The following is a 24,007-nucleotide window of genomic DNA, read 5'->3' as shown; positions in this document are numbered from 1 at the left end:
ATGATGATGCCCCCACTATGGATGTGATCTGCTGACAGAGGGAGCAAGTGTGAACACAAAATTACGATTTTTATTATGTCGACTTTTGGGTGTCGACGTCACTTTTGTCAACACAAATTGGTAGGGCAGACATGGCCTCAGTGAGTTAAATCTCAATCTTAAGCACATACTTAAGTGATTTGTTGAAATGCTTTTCTTGGTTTTATGACTACCAGTGTTAGAAACAAACAAACAGAAGGCCCTATTGAAGGGTATATTTACAGAGTCCGGATCTTTGAACAGAAAGGACAACATCAGATAGTATCAGCATGTTTACAATATGAATAATAAAAGAAGAGATAAGCCTAACTGAACTAAAGATGTGACTGACTTGGCTACTGTATCTATTTTAATATTTATTTTGTTATTGTGATGTTTGGTATTGTTCAACTCCACAAAAAAGTCTTCTATAAAATTACCCCATTTTTAATACTATTTTTACAGAGGATAAGATCTCCAAGGATGTATCAACTCATTCAGGGACTCATTTTGCTGTCCGATAAGTATTTCAGCATACAGATTATGTGCTTTAGCTGATACTTAAAGATACACCCCACCACGGTCACTGAGTATTTCTCCATCACACAGCTTTGTGCATACTCTACACTGGACCAGGAGTAACAAGAATAACTGGAAACTAGTAATCATGTTAATTTAGTTGTAGAAGCCTCAGATCAAAGTTGGATCTGCAAGGCAATAGGAATTCCAAATCCTAGCTGCCTTCACCACTCCTCCAACTGTTAAGCAAGACCAACAACTACCTTTTAAAAATGATCCCCTCAGCACATTATCCAGGAACCCTAAAATCCTTGTAATGTCTGCATGCACAATGCATTTATTAGGAAGGCCTCTACACGCACTCTGAAACCAACATAACCCACATGTGAAAATGCCTCTTACAATCCTGAATACTAGCATGTGCTGCTTTTTCTGCTTCTAATAATGCATTCCAGTTCCCAGTAAGAATAAAAATAACAGCAAAGAAATAACCCAGGCAAGCATTTGGGCTACATTAACTCCCCTGCCCCTCCCACATACTTCCAAAGTGGATCAAATTAGAAGCATAGGAAAGGTATATGTTTTTCTTCCATTTCCCTTCCCAAGCCTATGGAGGGCAGGTACGTGATGAGGGCTATGTACTGACAGGGGTGCCTGATACAGGAAAAAGGGTAAAACAGGAAGAAAAGGTGATGACCAATGGTCTGATCCAAAGCCACTGAAGACAATGAGTCCTTTTATTGTCTTCCAAGGGCTTTGGGTCAGGCTCTGTTCGAGCAGCAGTCAGAATAAACATCATATCTGGACAAAACACAAAAATGATCCAAGATGCTGTTCACATGGGGACCGATGCCCACAGCTTGCCCGCAGTTAAGACATTCTTCTTAAAATGGCTACCATCTCCTATGGTTCTCAGTGGGACTCGGATGACAGGCAAAGATGACTGTTTACCTGCTCCTCAGTGTTCTTCTCCACCTCATCCCACAGGGGGCTGTCATCTTCCCTAAGCGCAATTTGGGGGTGACCATTAGGAATGATGGGATGTGGGGGGGAGATTTTGAAAGAGGATGATTTTTTGTTTATCTGAAGAAGATTTTGTGTGTTAGCCTTTACTGATGGGAAAACTTCCAGCTAAAAAAAATAAAAACGAAAACATTTACCAATAAGTGCAAGTATTTCTCTTCAGATATTACTTGTTACACCAGATCTACTCAAATAGAGGGGGAAACTCAGATGTGTGTGTGCGTGTGAGCACACACACATGCACAGTGTAATGCAAAATACAGGGGGGATGGGAAAACAGGTGTGTGCACATGCAGGGGACTGTGGAGAACAGGATGGAGGAGAATCGGGTGTGTGTGCAGAGGCATCTGGAGGACAGGGAATTTGGATTGGAACCCTGTGCGTATGCGCATGCACATAAGTATGTTGGAAGACAGGAGGAAAGGGGAAACTGGACTGAACACTGGCTGTTTTGTGCAGCTTCGATGACATAGCACAGCTTTAAACCCAGTGTAACTAGTCAGTATGTCTGGCCAGGCTACTTTGTGATGCGCCTGAGTTACATTAAGCAACAAGAGTGTATCTGTGAATCTGGCCCTAAAAGGTTTAACGTTAATATTACCGTCTTCCAATTAGAAATATCACATAGAATATCAGAGTTGGAAGGGACCTCAGGAGGTCATCTAGTCCAACCCCCTGCTCAAAGCAGGACCAACACCAACTAAATCATCCCAGCAAGGGCTTTCTCAAGCCTGACCTTAAAAACCTCAAAGGTAGGAGATTCCACCACCTCCTTAGGTAACCCATTCCAGTGCTTCACCACCCTCCTAGTGAAAAAGTTTTTCCTAACATCCAACCTAAACCTCCCCCACTGCAACTTGAGACCATTACTCCTTGTTCTCTCATCTGCTACCACTGAGAACAGTCTAGATCCATCCTCTTTGGTACCCCCTTTCAGGTAGTTGAAAGCAGCTATCAAATCCCCCCTCATTCTTCTTTTCCGCAGACTAAACAATCCCAGTTCCCTCAGCCTCTCCTCAGAAGTCATGTGCTCCAGTCCCCTAATCATTTTTGTTGCCTTCCACTGGAGGCTTTCTAATTTTTTCATATCCTTCTTGTAGTGTGGGGCCCAAAACTGGACACAGTACTCCAGATGAGGCCTCACCAATGTTGAACAGAGGGAATGATCATGTCCCTCGATCTTCCGGCAATGCCCCTACTTATACATCCCAAAATGCCATTGGCTTTCTTGGCAACAAGGACACACTGTTGACTCATATCCAGATTCTCGTCCACTGTAACCCCTAGCTCCTTTTCTGCAGAACTGCTGCCGAGCCATTCGGTCCCTAGTCTGTGGTGGTGCATGGGATTGTTCCATCCTAAGTGCAGGACTCTGCACTTGTCCTTGTTGAACCTCATCAGATTTCTTTTGGCCCAATCCTCTAATTTGTCTAGGGCCCTCTGTATCCTATCCCTACCCTCCAGCATATCTACCTCGCCTCCCAGTTTAGTGTCATCTGCAAACTTGCTGAGGGTGCACGCCACACCATCCTCCAGATCATTAATGAAGATATTGAACAAAAACGGCCCCAGGACGGACCCTTGGGGCACTCCGCTTGATATCGGCTGCCAACTGGAAATGGAGCCATTGATCACTACCCCTTGAGCCCGACAATCTAGCCAGCTTTCTATCCATCTTATAGTGCATTCATCCAGCCCATACTTCTTTAACTTGCTGGCAAGAATACTGTGGGAGACCATGTCAAAAGCTTTGCTAAAGTCAAGGAATAACACGTCCTCTGCTTTCCCTCCTCCAGAGAGCCAGTTATCTCATCATAGAAGGCACTTAGATTAGTCAGGCATGACTTGCCCTTGGTGAATCCATGCTGACTCTTCCTGATCACTTTCCTCTCCTCTAAGTGCTTCAGAATTGATTCCTTGAGGACCTGCTCCATAATTTTTCTAGGGACTGAGGTGAGGCTGACTGGCCTGTAGTTCCCTGGATCCTCCTTCTTCCCTTTTTTAAAGATGGTGTGACAAAGCTCTGTCCTTGCCTCCGTGGGTCCCATGTTTCCTGGCGGATTTCGCTAGCCTCAGAGGCTCACTGTGATCCTCCACGTAACCCTTCTTTCTCTCGAGACAAGGGTCACAGTCTACTGAGCCATTTTCATCACAAGCCTGCGTGGGAGGTGAGGAGAAGTTATCCTTCCTTGCACAGTCTCTGTTGTCTCCCAGTCTCAGTGATTAATCAGGGGGTGGGGGAGCCCGGGTCCACCCTCTACTCTGGGCTCCAGCCCAGGGACCCTAATAGTATCAGCTATGGTAGCTGACCTTTTAGAAACATGACATGTACAATTCCCTGGGCTACTTCCCCCACAGCAGCCCTCACTTCCTCAAGCTCCACTTCACCCTTACCTCAGGGCCTCCTTCCTTGTGCCTGATATGGTGTGTACTACTCAGCCTCTCCAACAGCGCAACTTCCTCCCACAGCTCCTGATATGCACACCCACCTGATTGACTGGGAGGCTTTTAACTAGTTTCAGCCAGCCCCTGATTGGCTTCAGGTGTCCCAATCAACCTAGCCTTCTCCCTGCCTTCTGGAAAGTTCTTAATTGGCCCCAGGTGTCTTAATTGACCTGGAGCTGCTTCCATTTCACTTAACCTGGTACCAGGGATTTGTTTAGCATGGAGCTAATATATCTGTCTCCCACTCCTTTTCTATAGCCATCTGGCCTTGCCCCGTCACAATGGGCACTACATTAGCCTTTTTCCAGTCGTCCAAGACCTCCCCCGATCCCCATGCATTTTCAAAGATAATGGCCAATGGCTCTGCAATCACATCCGCCAACTCCTTTAGCACATGATAACATCCTCATTGAGTTTCTTTTTTATTGTTCACATCTTAATTTTTTAATTAAAAAAAGAAAATTTCCACACAAGAACTATATTAAAATGCAGTTAACATATCAGTGTTTTGGGGTAAAATACATTACAGGGATGTTTTAATTGTGCACAAAGCAACCCAGGAAAGTCGCAGTTAAGATTAAATTTAAAAGCAATCCAAACATATTAAGGTCTGGAAAGTCAGTTAGAGAACCCAAACAGCTTTAACTCTGCCCTATAGTGACACCATAGCAAAAGAACAATATAATGTATATTCTAACATCAATTGAATCTAATCAATTTAAGACTACAAACATGAATATGCTATAAACATAATCATATTAGGCATCACTAGAGGGCTGAGTTAAGGTAGTCTGCCTGTCTGAAATGTGAATTGCTAGACCCTTAACATGTTTGGATTTATTTTAAGTTTATCCCTAACTCTGAATTTCCTGGGTTTATCATTCTTGTTTTTTGGAATAATTAAACCATCCCAGTCATGTATTTTACTCTAAGTTACTGACATGTACTCTCAACCCTAACCCTGTGTTACTGCAGCTTTTGTTTGAGACCACTAAGATGGGTGTATTTAAAATAAATAAATGATATATTTTAATGCCTTTATCACCTAATTCCTAATTTTAGCAATTAGCCCTAGATACAATTAACAAATCTGTCTCTTTTATTGAAAACGAGCAAATATTAGCTCAATTCAACATATTTATGAAATCCATTTTTTGTACAAAATCAATAAATACAGAAGGAGAAGGTCATTTATTTGTTAAAAATGAAATGCAAAAATTATCTCCCCATCCTTGCTAAACCTTAACCCCAATGTTCTTGTATAGAAAACAAACAGAAAAAGAAAAAAGTTCCTAGATTTCTAATGCAGAGAGCTTTGAGTGGGAGTTCTCTCAAGCCCAGGAATATTTCTGGTTGTCAGAGGCTAAAAAGATTATTTATTGTTTCCTTCCTAAACCCAGCTCCACTACCACCTGTTCAGAATTTAATATAAAGCTGTTAAACAAAACCAGAACTTTGATGCTGATTGCGAAAACAAGTTTCACTGTATCTGACCCGAGAAGCACTTACCTCTGATCCACAAGCAAAGGAATTTGATTTTTTTTTAGCACAGCTATCTTTTTACCTTTATAAGCTGTTTAAAAAATGTAAATAAAATAACTCAGTGGACAATAGAGGGCATTCATCCCCCAGAAAGACAGCCGCCACCCTTAGACATGAAATATCGCAGCACATTAAGTCATGAGACCCCGCTAATCAAAGCTGACAGGGCACTGAATGTGATTTCTGCTGAGACTTAGCGATATCATGGGGCACTGAAGCATGCACAGCCTGCCAGACTGCCCCGTTCATGTGACAATGGCTTTTATTCGCTAAAGGGGCCTGCAAGTGACAAGAGTCTCCTTTGTCTTTAGATTCCTGCATTTGGAGTGCAGGAGAGGTTCATTCAACCAGCCCCAGACACTCTTTGAAAGGCTGAAGTGTAACATAAGATGACCATGAAACACTAGCTTGCCTTCTGCCTACCCCTCATTCTTCTAAAGCACAGCCTGGCCTATTCAGCGTCTCTTCACAGAATAGCATCGTACTATATTAGCCTCTGGTCTGCTGAATTCCATCATTGTTTAAAAATACCGGTGGCCATCTTGGTTTTCATAAAGCCATTCACCAACACCGAAATGGAGAGCTCAAGAAAGAGAGTTCTGAAAGACTACAATACTATCAGCGCCTTGGAGTCCTGCACAACACATGGTGTGCATGAATTTAGTCCAGGCTCAGCCTGAACACAAAACGGTCTAATACACAAACACTAGATAGCTCAATGTATGGTTTAGGACAACTACTGAAACTAACCTTGCAACTATGCTTGGCTCATGAAGCAGCTATATAAGAAAGAGGAACTATATCTAAAGGCACCCCAGCTGGAACTGTATAAATAGACATTTTAAATCCCTCTGCATAGATACTACCCCTGTTACCAAACAATAGCATACACTCTAATCGTCAGCTTTAAAACCCCTTTTTGTCAACACCATAGTACTGCATTCCATCAGCAGCTGCCATCAACTGCATTCACACCAGAATGGATACACATCCAGAAACTTGCCACACAGCCACTTCTGCCTTTTTCCTTAACTGCCACCTTACTTACAGTCAGAAAAATAAAGCTCCCTCTGTATGTTTTGGGAGCACTAGTGCCATCCAGTGGCCAGTGAGGCTCATCTCATCCTCGCCTACTCCAGGGGTCCCTCACAGAATGCATCTACTACCTGCCACTATTACAGCAGAACCTCAGAGTTATGAAAACCAGAGTTACGAACTGACCAATCACACCTTATTTGAAACCAAAAGTACGCAACCAGGCAGCAGCAGAGACCGGGAAAAAAAAAAGCAAATACAGTACAGTACTGTGCTAAACATAAACGACTAAAAAATTTAAGAGAAAGCAGCATTTTTCTTCCGCATAGTACAGTTTCAAAGCTGTATTAAGTCCATGTTCCATTGTAAACTTTTGAAAGAACCACCCTAACATTTTGTTCAGAGTTACGAACATTTCAGAGTTACGAACTCCATTCCTGAAGTGCTCGTAACTCTGAGTAGCAGGAATTATTCACTTCTGTGGCATCTGACAACAAAAGGGTGCTATCTCCAAATAATTCAAGATTTATCTTCCCATAACTATTTTTTATCCCCCCACTACTTCCATCCATAGCCACAGTGTTCTAATAGCACTGGAGGAGACAACCCAAAATTCACAAATCCCAAGAGAATGCTTTGCTCAGCTGCACAAATTACTGTTATTCTGACAGACAAACTGGTTCAGCCTTCGAGAAGTTCTAATATTGAAGGCCATGGGAGGGATCAGTTCTCCTTTAGAAGTAAATGAGATAACAAGCACACCAGTCTCTAGGAAGATCAGGGACTTCATCGTCTGCAGAGACACTGTTCTCTTATGCAATTTGTGAGGGGTGGGACATGAACATGTGAGGCAAGGATGCAGACCTCTGAAAAAACTGTGCATTGTTCACATAAGAATATTAAATGTGTCCAGTGGCCTAAAGGGAGTGTATTTCTCTGGAGTAAAGACTGAAATCTTGGTGCCCCATTCTATAGATAACCCTTAGGGCTTAAACAAGAAGTTGGAGAAAGCAGAGAATAATATCAAATATTTAGAAGGATTTCAACCTTCCGAAGACTTAAGGTGGGACAGAAGGGGGCGAAGAGGCTCACATCTGAATATCTGTTACTGCCCCATCTGAAAGCAGCCCTACAGAAGGCTACAGTAGAATCAGCACGGGGATAGCTCAGTGGTTTGAGCAGTGGCCTGCTAAACCCAGGGTTGTGAGTTCAATCCTTGAGAGGACCATTTGGGATCTGGGGCAAAAATTGGGGATTGGCCCTGCTTTGAGCAGGGGGTTGGACTAGATGACCTCCTGAGGTCCCTTCCAACCCTGGTATTCTATGATTCTATGAAAGCACAATGTAGACATCCTCACCATGGCTTGCAGCAGAGGCCCCATAGTCCTAATGCCAGGATTGTCTGTCACATTCTATTACTCTACTCTGTCTTGGAGCATACAGGACCAGCACTTGCATTTGTTCTTTTGGTGATACTATAATTGGGAGGAAGATATGGGTAAGGGAAATGAAATAGCTCTGATATCCCATGGACAACACTGAGAAAAAACACCTTATTTGGTTCTTTTTCTTAAGGAAAAAGGATTATGAGCCAACTCTTCCTGCCCAAGGAGTGCTCAAGTCAGGGAAAGGATCCTAGAGAAACAGCTTCACACATAATTTGGAGCTTTCCAGTTCAAAATGCTTGAAGGAATCTGCATTTTCCAAAAGATAGCAGTGAAAAACTCATCTGTGTCCCTGGAGCCTCAAATGTCCAGCAAAATCTTATTTACAATCACACTTGAAATTAGTCAAAACACCTTGATTCAGTAATCCCATGAAACAGAGAATCTCGCTGGCAAGATTTTCAGTCAGGTGATATATACCACAAAAGATGTTCCTCACAATATTCCATTACTGGTCAAAACCAGGACATGTGGAAGGGATATTTTTTTATTTTAAGTACCCAAAAAATTAACCAAATTCTTGCGAACCTCACAAACGGAGTTGGGTTTGACTTGAGTTGTGTGCTCACCCACTATGAGGCATGAGGTTGAAGGAAGAGTAAATAAGTACCACCACGTACAACGATCATACGAAATTACACCACGCACAGCCCTTGCTGCCGTTACAAAATAGAACTTACACAGAAACATAACGAAAAACAGGCCCAGACACAAACAGAATCAGAGCTCTCAGTGTGCAAATCAAGTTGAAAATCAGGACCCACCTCTTTGTACTTGCCCTTGTGGTAAACATGACCAACATGTCCAAGCAAACTGTTCTGGTCTGCTGTACGTAGCTGAAAAATGCCGATCAGCGGGTCAAGGAGATTAACTTGGCTCTGGGCTAGTATTCTGAATACTCGGGCCTGGAGTTTCTTCAGCCTCAAGCCAGACTAAGAAATCAGAATCAAACACAGGTTTCATAAAGACCAACAGAATTCAATGACAGTCCAAAATATAGCTTTTTAAAACATCAGACAAGGCAATGCATTGGAAAGGGGTTCTCCAGCTCCCCCTTGAACTTTGACACACAAATCAGGGCAACACGCTACACACATCATAGGCACCGACTCCATGGGTGCTCTGGCGCTGGAGCACCCACAGAGAAAAATTGGTGGACCCACCGGCAGCCAAGCTCCCCTCCCCCACCACCTCACCTCACCTCCGCCTCCTCCCCTGAGCGCACCGCGTCCCTGCTTCTCCCACTAGCTCTCAGCGCTTGCCACCACGAAACACCTGTTTCGTGGCGTAACAAGCTCCGGGAGGGATGTGGGAGGAGCGGGAACGTGGCTCACTCAGGGGAGGAGGTGGGGAAGAGGCGGGGCTGGGGCAGGGATTTGGGGAAGGAGTCCAATGGGGCAGGGAGGGGGCAGAGTTGGAGTGGGGACTTTGGGGAAGGGGTTGGAATGGGGGCCGGGCAGCGGCGGGAGGGAGCGGAACAGAGGCGAAGTCGTCGCCGGGCCGGGGGCAGAGGCAGGTTGAGCACCCACCGGCGCCAGCAGAAGTTGGTGCCTATGACACACATTACTTCACAGTAGCCAGTTAAAACAATATTAAATGTTGGTGGGGTAGAACTTGGAGAGGCCTGGTGCAAACATTAATCTGAGCATGGGGGAACACCCCTTTTTGCTAACAGAACTTCTTGCACTATTCACACCTCCAACTCAACACGAGAGTAAGAAACCAGGACAGAGGAGGTTCCTTTTGTGGTACGTGCCCACAGTAGAAACATGGATTCACCAAGGGAAGGTCATGCCTGACTAATCTAATCGCCTTTTATGATGAGATTACTGGTTCTGTGGATGAAGGGAAAGCAGTGGATGTATTGTTTCTTGACTTTAGCAAAGCTTTTGACACGGTCTCCCACAGTATTCTTGTCAGCAAGTTAAGGAAGTATGGGCTGGATGAATGCACTATAAGGTGGGTAGAAAGCTGGCTAGATTGTCGGGCTCAACGGGTAGTGATCAATGGCTCCATGTCTAGTTGGCAGCCGGTGTCAAGTGGAGTGCCCCAGGGGTCGGTCCTGGGGCCGGTTTTGTTCAATATCTTCATAAATGATCTGGAGGATGGTGTGGATTGCACTCTCAGCAAATTTGCGGATGATACTAAACTGGGAGGGAGTGGTAGATACGCTGGAGGGGAGGGATAGGATACAGAAGGACCTAGACAAATTGGAGGTTTGGGCCAAAAGAAATCTGATGAGGTTCAATAAGGATAAGTGCAGGGTCCTACACTTAGGATGGAAGAATCCAATGCACCGCTACAGACTAGGGACCGAATGGCTAGGCAGCAGTTCTGCGGAAAAGGACCTAGGGGTGACAGTGGACGAGAAGCTGGATATGAGTCAGCAGTGTGCCCTTGTTGCCAAGAAGGCCAATGGCATTTTGGGATGTATAAGTAGGGGCATAGCGAGCAGATCGAGGGACGTGATCGTTCCCCTCTATTCGACACTGGTGAGGCCTCATCTGGAGTACTGTGTCCAGTTTTGGGCCCCACACTACAAGAAGGATGTGGATAAATTGGAGAGAGTCCAGCGAAGGGCAACAAAAATGACTAGGAGTCTAGAGCACATGATTTATGAGGAGAGGCTGAGGGAGCTGGGATTGTTTAGTCTGCAGAAGAGAAGAATGAGGGGGGATTTGATAGCTGCTTTCAACTACCTGAAAGGGGGTTCCAAAGAGGATGGCTCTAGACTGTTCTCAATGGTAGCAGATGACAGAACGAGGAGTAATGGTCTCAAGTTGCAATGGGGGAGGTTTAGATTGGATATTAGGAAAAACTTTTTCACTAAGAGGGTGGTGAAACACTGGAATGCGTTACCTAGGGAGGTGGTAGAATCTCCTTCCTTACAGGTTTTTAAGGTCAGGCTTGACAAAGCCCTGGCTGGGATGATTTAACTGGGAATTGGTCCTGCTTCGAGCAGGGGGTTGGACTAGATGACCTTCTGGGGTCCCTTCCAACCCTGATATTCTATGATTCTATGATTCTATGATAAGTCTCGTGGCGCTTGCATCCACCAGCTCTCCACAGGCAACCCTTCCCTGCTATGCATGAGAACTCAATTTTATTCCCAGTCTTGTTCCCAGGCCCTGGAGCGGCCCTGAGGCAAAAGGATGGTGTCATGACACAATTACTAATACATACTTTCATACATAATCATTCTATTAAAACTCTGGAGTTCTTGACTCTCAACCCTGTGTTTGATTCAACTACAACAGACTGTAATGGCAGAAAATAGAGTTCTTGGGGCTCTGAATGGAGAAGCTGAACTCGCAAACTCAGGCAGTTTGAAAAAAAGAAAAGAAAAATGAAACAATACAAAGACAAAACCACCTAAAGTTCACAGGGAGCAATATAGAGAAAGGAAAAATCTCAAGGTATCAGAATGCAACAGGCCAAAGAAATGAATGAATTACCACTTTGATGACCCTACAACTTCAGCTTGATCACCCAAGCTACCAGGAAGATTCATATTGTTACCACTTTCAGCACTCTGAGCGACAGAAGCTGCTACCACATTGCCAGAGTTACATAATCATACAGTAATTGTCTTCTATGTGCAAAACTGGAAGAGCATACAGTGATTGGGCTTATGAGATGTTGGTTCCAATGGGAAAGCCTCCAGCCAGGGAAAAGACTGAAAGGTCCATATTCCAGCAAGGCAGCTTGATTTGGGGAGACAGAAATTCTAGGCAGTGGGAGGAAATGAGGAGATATTTTAGCACCATTGGTGTTGTTTCACTTTCAGGCCAGCGTCACTGGAACATGCTACCTCAGTATGAATTCCATCAGCACATCACATTATGCTTGTGGGTACACTAATGGAAACTGGACTATGGAATAAAGTGATTGGAGGAGGGGGAGGCAGTTTGGGAGCATGAATATCCCTCTCTCTTTTCTCCAGGCTCTGTCTCTTTCTCTCTCTAACCTGCTGAACAGCAGGATGTTCCTTTATCCAAAGTTGCAACTCATTGGTGATGTAATACCCCAGGGACTGCCCTTTCCCCTTCCAGTCACTGCTGCTCTCCAGCATGTCCAGGAGTCCTGCCAATGGGTCTTCCAGAGCTGCAAAACCCCGCCTGGTTTCTTCCTTGAGCTGCTGAGATACAAAAACACATTGTCATGTACAAATAGATTAGTGAATCCTCCCTTCCCCCAGCTTAACACAAAGATTTTTTATTATTATTTAATTAAATCTATTCAGAGAGGTAACTGTTGCTATTCAACCACCATCCATGCTTCTAGTGACTTTTCATGTCATTACAGATTCCTTCATGGCCCACTGCACCTCAAACCCAATGGGAAAAGCAGCAATTGTCCACACTAATTATCCCATAAAGACAGAGAAGTTGCTCTGCAGGACAGACAAAGGGGCTTAGGATTTGGAGGAGGCGGGTGTCATTGGAGAAGTGGCGACAGTAAAGGCAGGCAGGTTTACAAACCCTATTATCTACACTTCTAACATACCTACAGATAAGAACACAGATTAAAAAAAACAACTCTCCATTCCTGCACTGTAAACATTTACATTCATCACATAACCACTGCAATCACAATTATGCAACACCTTACATTAGAGTGGAAAACCCTGAGACTAAAATAGTTAAGGTTTTAAATACAGGATAAAACATTTACCATCAGACTTGCTGAAAACTCAAATAGCCTTATCTGAAATCCAATTTCCCCTTCTCCAAAGAAGGGTGAGGTATTTGGTTTAGGCTACCATTGCCATTTTAGAGTGGACATCTCATTAAAGTTATAAGATGAAAAGTTTGGAACATGGACAAAATTTATGTTATAAATCTAAGGAATTTCAGGGTGATCTGTTTAAAAAAGTTAAGGAACTGAATGCTCGCTTTGTGAATGTTAATAGGCAACTTACTACCCATCTGGTCTAAGTGATAAATTAACAGTACTAGGCAATATCTTTATAATGTTTACATTAGAGGATAGTTTCCAAGAAACTCAGGGGGTTGGCAGGGAGAAGAAGTGGCATCCTTCAGTAGCCCCACAAGTACCTTTCACCACATGGTGCATGTACTGGCATGGAGCAAGGGGAGAGCAGAGACAGAAGAGAAGAATTCAGTAACAGCAGCTGCTCTCTTTTTTCTGGCTAAGAAGCAAAATCTGAAGGGTGTTGATTTCTGCTTGCAGCAAGTTTTACTAATTTATTCTACATGATGATCCCAGTTGCAGTTTCCAATGGAAACAGTATAAAAAAGACGGAAAAATGACATGGAAAACAAAAGAACATCTAGAGAAAATATGCCAGTCAGTTTTTTTTTTCCTTTTTATTCATCTAAAATATGTATTGGAAGACAGTGTGATTTGCCAGTAATTTTCTGTATCCCCTTTCATGTTGGGAAAACCTTGAGACTATAACAAATATAAATCTGTTTCTCTTTCCTGGGTTATCAACTGCATCAAGAAGAATACTGATGACTAACAAAGATGTGTGTTTAGATAAAAGTCTGCTAAACTAAGTCTCCCTAAGTATATTTCCCTGTGGCAAGAGATTGTGATGTCAAACACAGGACTCTAACCTCACTGCAAAATTCAGCAGAAGGAGAAGCCAGGCTACAGTGGAACGTCAACCACAAATATCTGACACAACAGCCAAAGGAAAACAAAGCGACTAGCAAAATAAACTGCACTATGTATAAATGGTCTCTTTTTTCAAAGCCCCACTTCAGCACATTTGGGATTGAACGAGAGCTTTCTCCACCCAGCTCAGCATCTCCTTGGCTGGAGTCAGAATCCGAGCTTTGGCAAGATTCACCACAGAACACAATGGCCTTATAAGACAGCAAGTCCTCACTCTCACACACATATCTCAGAACAGTTGCAAAACTGGCAAGATCAGCAATGACAATATGTCTGGATTGATTTTTGATTAAGGATCACTCAGATATTCTAAGCAGTGGGAAAATCTCTCTTTCAAGTCTGCTAATGATCTAAGGGAGTGATAAATGGTATGACAAATTAGAAGATTGGGCCAAAAGAAATCTGATGAGGTTCAATAAGGACAAGTGCAGAGTGCAGAGCACTTAGGAAGGAAGAATCTCATGCACTGCTACAGACTAGGGACCGAGTGGCAAGGCAGCAGTTCTGCAGAAAAGGACATAGGGGTTACGGTGGACTAGAAGCTGGATATGAGTCAACAGTGTGCCCTTCTTGCCAAGAAAGCCAATGACATTTTGGGATGGTTAAGTAGGGGCATTGCCAGCAGATCAAGGGACGTGATCATTCCCCTCTATTCGGCATTGGTGAGGCCTCATCTGGAGTACTGTGTCCAGTTTTGGGCCCCAAACTACAAGAAGGATGTGGAAAAATTGGAAAACGTCCAGCGGAGGGCAACAAAAATTATTTGGGGGCTGGAGCACATGATTTATGAGGAGAGGCTGAGGGAACTGGGATTATTTAGTCTGCAGAAGAGAAGAATGAGGGGGAATTTGATAGCTGCTTTCAACTACCTGAAAGGTGGTTCCAAAGAGGATGGATCTAGACTGTTCTCAGTGGTAGCAGATGACAGAACAAGGAGTAATGGTCTCAAGTTGCAGTGGGGGAGGTTTAGGTTGGATATTAGGAAAAACTTTTTCACTAGGATGGTGGTGAAGCACTGGAATGCGTTACCTAGGGAGGTGGTGGAATCTCCTTCCTTAGAGATTTTTAAGATCAGGCTTGACAAAGCCCTGGCTGGGATGATTTAGTTGGGGATTGGTCCTGCTTTGAGCAGGGGGTTGGACTAGATGACCTCCTGAGGTCCCTTCTAACCCTGATATCTATGATTCTATAATTGTATGTAATGTGCAGAAAGTAGTACATGAATGAACATCTGAAATCAGAGATGAAAATACCTATTAGGTCACCATGCTCATCACTCTGCCAGTGCAGGATTCTTCCCTAAAGTACATTTGCAATTATATGGCAAGTCTAGCAATGATTCACATGACAAGGCTGCCTTGGGAGACTATTCCACAGCCTAATAAACCTCCTGGTTAAGAAACTTTTGCTGATGTCCAGTCTATTTTCTTTTGCCCATTAGTCTGAGTTACAAAAGCAAAGAACAAAAGAACAAAAGCAAAGAACCTTCTGCTAATCCCGATGGATTACTCAAAAATTAAGTTTATTTCTCTTCTACGTACAAATCATTGAAGTCTCTAAAACCCCAGAATTGGGGTCCTAGCCTAAGGTAGAGATCTATTTTTCAATCAGTGTTCAAGGGGTGGAGAGGTGGGGGAGGTTAATGGAAGTGATTAACTCTCTTTAGCATTGACAGGAATCACATACATAAGCCATCGCACCCTGTGCCCGGTTGAAGCAGTAGGTGCCTTGGTGAAATCAATGTATCTAATCTTTAACTTTACTCATTTACTGTTAATTCAAGGTTAGGGTCACTTTGCTTCAAATTATTTTGTCTGGAACAGTGATGATGTCAAATGGTAGATAGGGGTGGGGTGAGTGGTTAGAAATTCAGGGCCTTATTCTGTTCTCAAATGAATGCATGAAGTTCCCCTTGGCATCAACATGGGACACAACTGTATATCTGAAGATAGGAAATGCCCCAAAAAACTGATTAGTACCGTTGCGTGGCAGCAACCTGATGACAGCTGAAAGAAAAGTGTGTGTGTCTGTCTGTCTGTCATATGTCAGTGCAGACATCAAGAGTACAGTCCCCACATTAGAATCACTGAATCATTTTACCCCTCATCGTCATTGCCATGCTTCCCCGTCTCCTGCCTCATCTATACAAATGACTTTTCTACTGGTCTGGAGGCCCATCTTTCAGTTTCAAAGAGAAGTGGCTCATCTGCATTGGCAGATGTAGAGATATGGCAGCGTAGTGAGTGGGATCCATGTGGCTGTGCATGCTTGTCATGAGCCCACACGTGTATGATGAACATTTAGTCTGTAAGGGGGTCTGTCTTCCTTTGGCGTAATTCAGGAGCAGTTCACAGCAAATAACCTGAAATCACTTGCATTCCTGGGATGATGCAGTCTGAGAGACTTGCTGAATAAGTTACGTAGGCTGGGATGAGTCATGGAGACCCTTAAGTTACAAAAAAGATGTGGTACAGTCTGCCCAGGACACTTTAATGGGAGGCTTTTTCATAATATTTTGGTTTGCAATCCACCCAAATTCCAGTTTGCACAGTGTATAGATTTTGATGATTATTTTTCCCTGTTGTTGTTCTGGTGGAATGACCTGTCCTCAAACCCTAACAATTAATGTTTTCCTCTTTCTCTAGCATAACTTGATAGAAAGCCCCCGTCTTCAGAACTGCTGAGCTCTAGTCTGTGTCAGTAACTGATGATTCAAAAAGATACCTCTCGATTGTTGTATTTCCAGCTGTTCAATTACTAAGGCTGGGGGACCGCAAGCCAGAAGAGCTGGAAGGTCTAAATGCACCAATCAAGTGTGATGACCGAGCAATTCCGACCCCTAGGATGTAGCACGTAGGCGAGGGCCCTTTGGGCACACTAGCACAGTCGATTGGATATATTCCACACAACGATATCATATTGTGCAAGTTCCCAGGTATTTCAGGAAAACATTTCTGCTATTAACCTGGCTGCAGAGCAGAGACTGCTAAGCACGGGAAGCTAAACACCAACCAGGTATGTCTAATTTTTTTGTTAATTTCCTGAGTTCCCAAATTTAGATGAAGTATGTATCATTCCTGTGGAGAAATCTATACATGGTACCTAGAAAACACAGGGCTGTTTAAAAATATATCAATAATTTCACAGAGACACTGTCCAACCAAATCGCAGCACACTGCTCCAAAAATCAAAAATGAAAAGACATCATGAACTATGAAGGCTTAAATATTTATCCACTTAGCAAAGCGCCCCCACCCCCTATGAGTGGATGTGCAGGAGATTTCAACACTCTCCTTGCCAGGCATAAGGATGACAGGGTACTTCACATCTTCAGATTTCTTACTCTCTACATTAATTGGACAAAAAAATGTTTAAAATAAAAGATAACTTTGATTTTTTTTTTAAACAACTCAGCCTGTCTACTGCAGCCCTTGTATGTGTGTCCCACGACTGCTGCACATTGGACAAGGCTGCCTTTTATTTTCCCTTCACACTGCAGATCCGTAGGTCCTTCCCCTATGTATTGGAATTGAAAGCCATCATGAAGAATTGTGGGTCTGACCCAAGGGCTTTGAGGCTGGACATGTTCTGCATACCGTTATTAGCTCCAGTGTGAAGGGGAGGTTCACTATACAGCCTTACCTTGTTCATCTCTTTCTTTGTCCAGAGGGACTGAAGAGTTTTCAGCAATAGGAGTGAGTCCTGGCCTGGAGAGGAGGGAGGAAGGGGCAGAAGGGAGAGAGAGAGGGATATGGGAGAAAAACAAAACAAAACAGATTTAGTGCTTCTGTACAGGCAGTCCAGATACACTGGGGCACTGTTCTGCTGAAGAGAAATAGGCCCCTCCATGCCACTGTTTGAAACCACCAACCTTCCAACTGTCATTCAGGATTAAAGTGCTAAAATCCCTCACTCTGGAAGCCTAACAAAACCACAACAGACATCATCCATGCATAGCTTTAACTAAACACCCACACACATGTAAACGCTTATTCAGTGCAAAGCTCTCTGAGTGTATTTACAACGAAATCATGTCACCATTCTTCAGCAAATATGACTGCACTGATCTCTCCCATTTTTGAAATAAAAAACTGTACAGTACCAAGAAAAGGAGGACTTGTGGCACCTTAGAGACTAACCAATTTATTTGAGCATAAGCTCAGTACTAGAAGAGTTAGTTTCCTGCTTGGTTTAGAAAGGATTATCAATGCTTTCTGAAACTTTCACTGGAATAGATGGAATAGACCTGGGCTTGGACCTCATCCCAGCACTCAGATGAGAGACAGGAGTGGGTGAATTTGTTTGGAGGCCGCCTTAGTAATTGTAGGAGACACTCTGTCAGTTGGCAGTAATTGCCAGGCTGCTGTGCTTCAGCTATACTTGTTTGTGTTATTAGATTAGGCCCAGGGTTTATGGTGATCCTGGCAAGGCATAATTTATTGGAGGATGACAGAGGATGATATACTCAAAACCCACAAATGTGATGCCGACTAAAATTACGGGAACGTCATCTGGGCTTTTCCACTGCTTTTACAAACCAAACCAATAATCACAGCAACTTTTTAAGCTTTCTTGACAAAAAGTGTCATCAGAAAGTTTTAAAAGTAGATTTTGTAACTACTTGAAAATTTAAATTAAAATCCCTTATTATGCATCAAACCAGTCAAAATGGGGTTCCTGGAGCCATCAACATTTAGGCATATTTAATTTAAAAGGCAATACAATTCTCAATATTGGTCTCTGCATGTTTCATAAGAATATTCTTACTCAATTTTGCACCAATGAGAACATGTTACTGGGGAATTTTTTGCTAAACTGTGAAGTCCAGAATGTAGTCATTAAAAATAGGCTCAGGCCTCTTGGTTAATTAACAGGTTTCAGAGTAGCAGCCGTGTTAGTCTGTATCCGCAAAAAGAACAGGAGTACTTGTGGCACCTTAAAGACTAACAAATTTATTGGAGCATACGCTTTCATGGGCTACAGCCCACTTCATCAGATGCATAGAATGGAACATACATTACTGTAATATATATATATACACACACACACAGAGATAAGTTGGAAGTTACCATACAAACTGTGAGAGGCTAAATAGTTAAGATGAGCTATTATCAGCAGGAGAAAAAAACTTTTGTAGTGATCATCAAGATGGCCCATTTAGACAGTTGACAAGAAGATGTGAGGATACTTAACTTAAGGGAATAGATTCAATATGTGTAATGACCCAGCCACTCCCAGTCTCTATTCAAATCCAAGTTAATGGTATCTAGTTTGCATATTAATTCAAGCACAGCAGTTTCTCGCTGGAGTCTGTTTTTGAAGCTTTTCTGTTGCAAAATTGCCACCCTTAAATCTTTTACTGAGTGGCCAGAGAGGTTGAAGTGTTCTCCTACCGGTTTTTGAATGTTATGATTCCTGCTGTCAGATTTGGTTTGAACAGAGACTGGGAGTGGCTGGGTCATTACACATATTGAATCTATTCCCTTAAGTTAAGTATCCTCACACCTTCTTGTCAACTGTCTAAATGGCCCATCTTGATGATCACTACAAAAGTTTTTTTTCTCCTGCTGATAATAGCTCATCTTAACTAATTACAGGTTTCAGAGTAGCAGCCGTGTTAGTCTGTATCCACAAAAGAAAAGGAGGACTTGTGGCACCTTAGAGACTAACAAATTTATTTGAGCATAAGCTTTCGTGAGCTACAGCTCACTTCATCGGATGCTTATGCTCAAATAAATGTGTTAGTCTCTAAGGTGCCACAAGTCCTCCTTTTCTTAACTAATTAGCCTCTCACAGTTTGTATGGTAACTTCCAACTTATCTGTATGTGTATATATATATATTACTATATGTTCCATTCTATGCATCCGATGAAATGGGCTGTAGCTCACGAAAGCTTATGCTCTAATAAATCTGTTAGTCTCTAAGGTGCCACAAGTACCCCTGTTCTCTTTTTGGTTAATTAAATAAACTTGAAAAAGAGACACAATTAAACTACCCTCTGTATGCTATATATAAAACCTAAATAACTGACTTCGAAATGTGGGAAAACTTGTATCTTAGTATCCCACTTCGGCTAACAGAAAAGCAACCTCAAGTGCAAAACTTTTGCCTCAACTCGGCTACATTATAAAGTGTGATAATTATAGAATATTGTAAGAAGCCAGTTGATTGCACGTTGAACCGAAAGCATTGTATCACTTGTTCAGGTATTTCTACCATGCGGTTCCCTCTAGGAAATACCACAATCAGCTTGACTTGATGTTTACAATTCATTGCATAATATTTTACATCATCATTGGAAAAGTCAAGCTCCACAACCATTGTTGAGCCACTGACTTTTGCAAGAATAAAAATGCATCTTTTACACACACACACACACACATAACCCTCTCCTACTGATTTCAAAGGGGAGGTGTGCCCACGTGAAAAGTCAATATATAGCCCAACATGTTCAACAGAATTCATTGCAAATCTGAACCATTATTAATGTGTGGAACGCTTTGGGATGATACAGAGAAACTAAGAGTTATGACTTTGCATAAGGCCAACAGTTAAACCTGTTACAAGCTTTCTAGACCTCTGTCATCAAAACAAGTTCCTTCTTTGGTGATCCCCCCCCACCCCCCCAAATCTTTCCACAGTTGAAGGAAAATCCCACCCAAATCTCATGACTGCTTGAATACAAGGATAGAACAGTAGCAATGCAAATAGTCGTTCCAGTCGACTTCCAGTGACACAGCACTGTCACCAGCTCTTCTGAAAAACATATGCTCATCTCCTCAGATGTAGGATAAATGCTACAACGCAATCACAAGTGCAAACCAACTTCAAAAACAATTAAAGAATTTTCAATGGGATGTATACAACAGACAAGTAAGCTATCACTCCCACATTTGCTCTCTCCCTGTCTATCCTGCTCCTGCATTTCCACAGCCCTGGTAGAACCCACACATTCAGCAGACTGTAAGATCTTCCCAGCAGTTACTCCTCCTTTGAAAAAATTAGATAAGTTCATGGAGGATAATGGCTATTAGCCACGATGATCAGGGATATAACCCTATGCTCCAACTGCCAGAAGCTGTGACTGGACGACCAGGGATGGATCACTCAAAATTGTCCTCGTCTCTGCATTCCCTCTCAAGCACCTGGCATTGGCCATTATTGGGAGACAGGATACTGGGCTAGATGGACCATTGTTCTGACCCAATATGGCCGTTCTTATGTTCTCCTGGCTGTCCGGGGCTGCTGTCAAGACACAGTTCCAGGCAGCCAGGCTACTTCTCCTTGTCTTTCCTGTCTTCCCACACTGCTGGCAGAGAAAAAGAGAGGTGGCAGTGGAGGCTAACACCAGCTGCCGCAGTCTCTCTTGCCGCGGGAAGGTCTGGTGGGAGAACAGTGGAAAACAATGGGAGAGAGGACATAAGCAAGGCAAATTGGATAGGAAAGAAAGTGGGGAGTGGGATCGGACAAAGTGATACACTTACAGGGTGTGTGTATGTGGGAGAGCACAATAGTGAGAATGAAACAAAACTACAATTTCTCCCTTGGAAAGCAACCACACTCCAGCTCACTGCAGGCCCCTTGTCTACATCCAAGATTCCACTGAACAAGGAATCATATATAGAAATAGTAAGTACGCTACACAAATCCTAATTCTCAGCAGCAGTCCCCTCCTCTCCCTTCTACAACCTCATGCAGACTTGGGGATGTCTATGAGAACATTCAATCAAGGTTCGGTGAATATAACATCTACAACCCAGTGGCAGACAAAAAGACGGATTTGTGGGGTGGGAGGGCACAAATGAAGCTCAGAGGCAACACCCTTTGCTGCCCAGCTCCACTGCAATGTTCACAAGGAAAGGGGAGAGGGTGCTGGAGTTTGTATTGAACTCTGCTTGGACACCCTTATCTGTCCTACCAGACTTTGTGTAAGTGGGGGAATGGTCCCGCTACTGTGGGGAACTTTCCTGGCTTATACACTACCCCGGTGGAATGGGCTAGCAAAAGGATCTGAATCCTCGCTCCCGCTCCCTTTACCCAGAGGCCTGTCTGACCTCGAGGGCTCCCTCCCACTCTCCTGTGTGGCAGAGTCCTTGTAACCCCAACAAGGCTGGGCCCAGGATTCCTGGGGGGCTCGACCCCCCACCTTGTTGTGGTCATGCAGGACAGGGGCTAGGGTGTCCCCACTCCGGGGTGCTCTCTGTGCTCTGGATGCTTCCCTGACCCACTGATCGTTCCATACAGTTCAAAGCAAATACAATTTATTAAACAGCAATCAGTTTAAAAATAAGGAAAAATGGGAAAGGTAAAAGGAAAACCCATCACCCCACTCTGTGGCCTGGGGACGTCACAACCAGCATCTCTGGAACATCACGGCAGTTCACAATCTGTCTCTCCCCCGGCCCAGGCCCCTGCCCAAGCCCTGGCTGTGCTGCAGGTCAGACACTTGCTCTGGCGGTGGCCAAATGCCCTCAGGCTCTAGGTGGCAGGACCCTTCTTCCCAGCGTCAGCCCCCCATCAGGGTTACAATCCCCCTCCAAGTCTGGCCTGCAAGGCCTGTTGGCTGGGAGCATCTCCCTATGCTGGGCCCGCTGCCCAGGGTCCCCCCTCACTCTCCCCAGCTGCTCACCATATCCAGCTCTGGACAGCTCCAGCTCCACCTCCACTGTGCCTCAGCACTGCTGCTGCTCTGCCTCTAGCCTCCTGGGCTATTACTCTGGCCCCTCTGGCTCTGGTTGCTACAGCTCTCCTCCCAGCAAAGGTCTGCTCTCTGGGCTGTTTCTGTGGCTCTGCTCCCAGCACTGACATGCTCCCTGGGCTGGTTCTCTGGCTGGCACAGCTCTGCTCCTGGAGGATAGGACCCCCCTTGCCTCCGGACTCCCTCGTTAGCCTGCCCACCCTGTCAATCAGGCTGACATGGAGCATTGCCTCTCCCCATTATTCCTGGGTACTGTCAGTATCAGGGTCCTGATTTCCCATTGACACTTCCCCTTTCTTTTGGTACTGGGAGCTAGACAACCAAAAAAAACCTGTGAGTTTTAGTAAAGGGCCAACGTCCTCTTACATTTGGCTAGGAAACATGATATAAATTTGAAGTTCTTACCTTCTCTGGCTACTGGAAGGGAGGAGGCACTGTCTGTCTCCTCTTCCCCAACCAGAACCTCTGGGGGCAAGATGGAGGTCTCTCCCCCATCCCTCTGGCTGCTGTGAGGGGTGGAAAGATGTCTTCAATATTTTCCCTCTCCCGCCATGGTTTGGCCCTTCTCCGCTGAGATTATCTCTAGTGCCTATCCCTGCAGCAGCCCTTAGATTTCACAAGCAGCAGCATGAAATCAACCCTATTCTTGACAGAGCAGTGTCAATAGTGCTGCTACCACAGGGTTGCCAATAACTGCCCATGCAGGGTCTTGTCAGTTTCATTCTGCTGTGTGCTGTGAGCACCACAAGGGGAGCAGCAGCACAGGAGCTGGCTGTCTGCAGGTTCAGGAAGAAGAACCTGCGTCGCCTCAGGTTTCTTTCCAACCAGACTAGCTATTTTTCAAATAAAAGTTATATTCAAGAGAAACTGATGGCTTGCTATGGAAAGCTCCCCACTAACTACTGGCAAGTGGATTTTTCAAGTCCTGAATTAGATAAACTAACGACACAGGGATGGACCCACAACAAATAGGTGTGAGAAGATGGTGTGGGAGAGCTGCACTCTTAGCCTCCAAAACATGCATGCCAAAGAGAAGAGTGGGGAGCAAAGTCCAGCGTAGCCAGTGAGACCATGAGTTTGTGGTGAAAAGTCTCAGAGTGCCCTGGATTGGCGATCTACTCTACTTCCCAAGGCAAAGCAGAGACATCAATATCACATAAACAATCACTACAATGGGCACTGATCTTCATCCTCATTAGCAGGCTCCACAGAAGTGCCAAGCTCGGAGGGTGGTCCAGAAGCTCTGAGCCCTAGAAGAGGTCCCGCAGAAATACCCTGGTGGAGCCCTGGGAAAGAAGCATATTCTGCACCTGCTCATTGCAGGCGCAAAAAACCTGACTTCCGCTCTGGCCCCTTCCCCAAACACTAAATTCATGTTTTAATAATTTTTTTTACAGTAATTCAATAGCATTCAACATTTTTAATTAAGAAAATAAACCCTCTTCCTTTGTCCAGTAATAAAAGGGGGTCACTGTAAATCCAGTCTTTCCCAGTTCTCAATGTCTGCGGTTGCATTTAAAAACCATGAAAACCACAGGGTTTATATTTTTAAGTTGGAAAAGTGCCTCTCAGGAAAGCCAGAAACTTCTTTCTATTCATTCTCTTTTTTCTTTTTGCATAGATCATTCAGAACACAT

The 24,007-nt window shown here is 43.9% G+C and overlaps 1 protein-coding gene across 9 annotated transcripts in view; it reads right to left on the bottom strand.

Moving 5' to 3' along the window:
• The window catches only part of EXD3 (exonuclease 3'-5' domain containing 3), a 523,135-nt gene that overhangs the window by 374,584 nt on the left and 124,544 nt on the right, over nt 1-24,007 (bottom strand). For 4 of the 9 annotated variants that reach the window (XM_043530801.1, XM_043530804.1, XM_043530800.1 and 1 more), the window contains 3 exons: nt 17,313-17,377; nt 11,959-12,165; nt 8,792-8,959 (listed from right to left, as the gene is read on the bottom strand). In XM_043530801.1, the coding sequence (XP_043386736.1) occupies nt 8,792-8,959; nt 11,959-12,165; nt 17,313-17,377 (440 nt within the window). The remainder of the gene's footprint in view (nt 1-8,791; nt 8,960-11,958; nt 12,166-17,312; nt 17,378-24,007) is intronic. The other 5 variants (XM_037880019.2, XM_037880017.2, XM_043530803.1 and 2 more) reach the window with 4 other exon arrangements.

The sequence above is a fragment of the Chelonia mydas genome, chromosome 16, assembly GCF_015237465.2.
Source record: "Chelonia mydas isolate rCheMyd1 chromosome 16, rCheMyd1.pri.v2, whole genome shotgun sequence".
NCBI classification, from domain to species: domain Eukaryota; kingdom Metazoa; phylum Chordata; order Testudines; family Cheloniidae; genus Chelonia; species Chelonia mydas.
The sequence above is the reverse complement of the archived record's forward strand: the minus strand, read 5'-3'. Positions and strand labels throughout refer to the sequence as shown.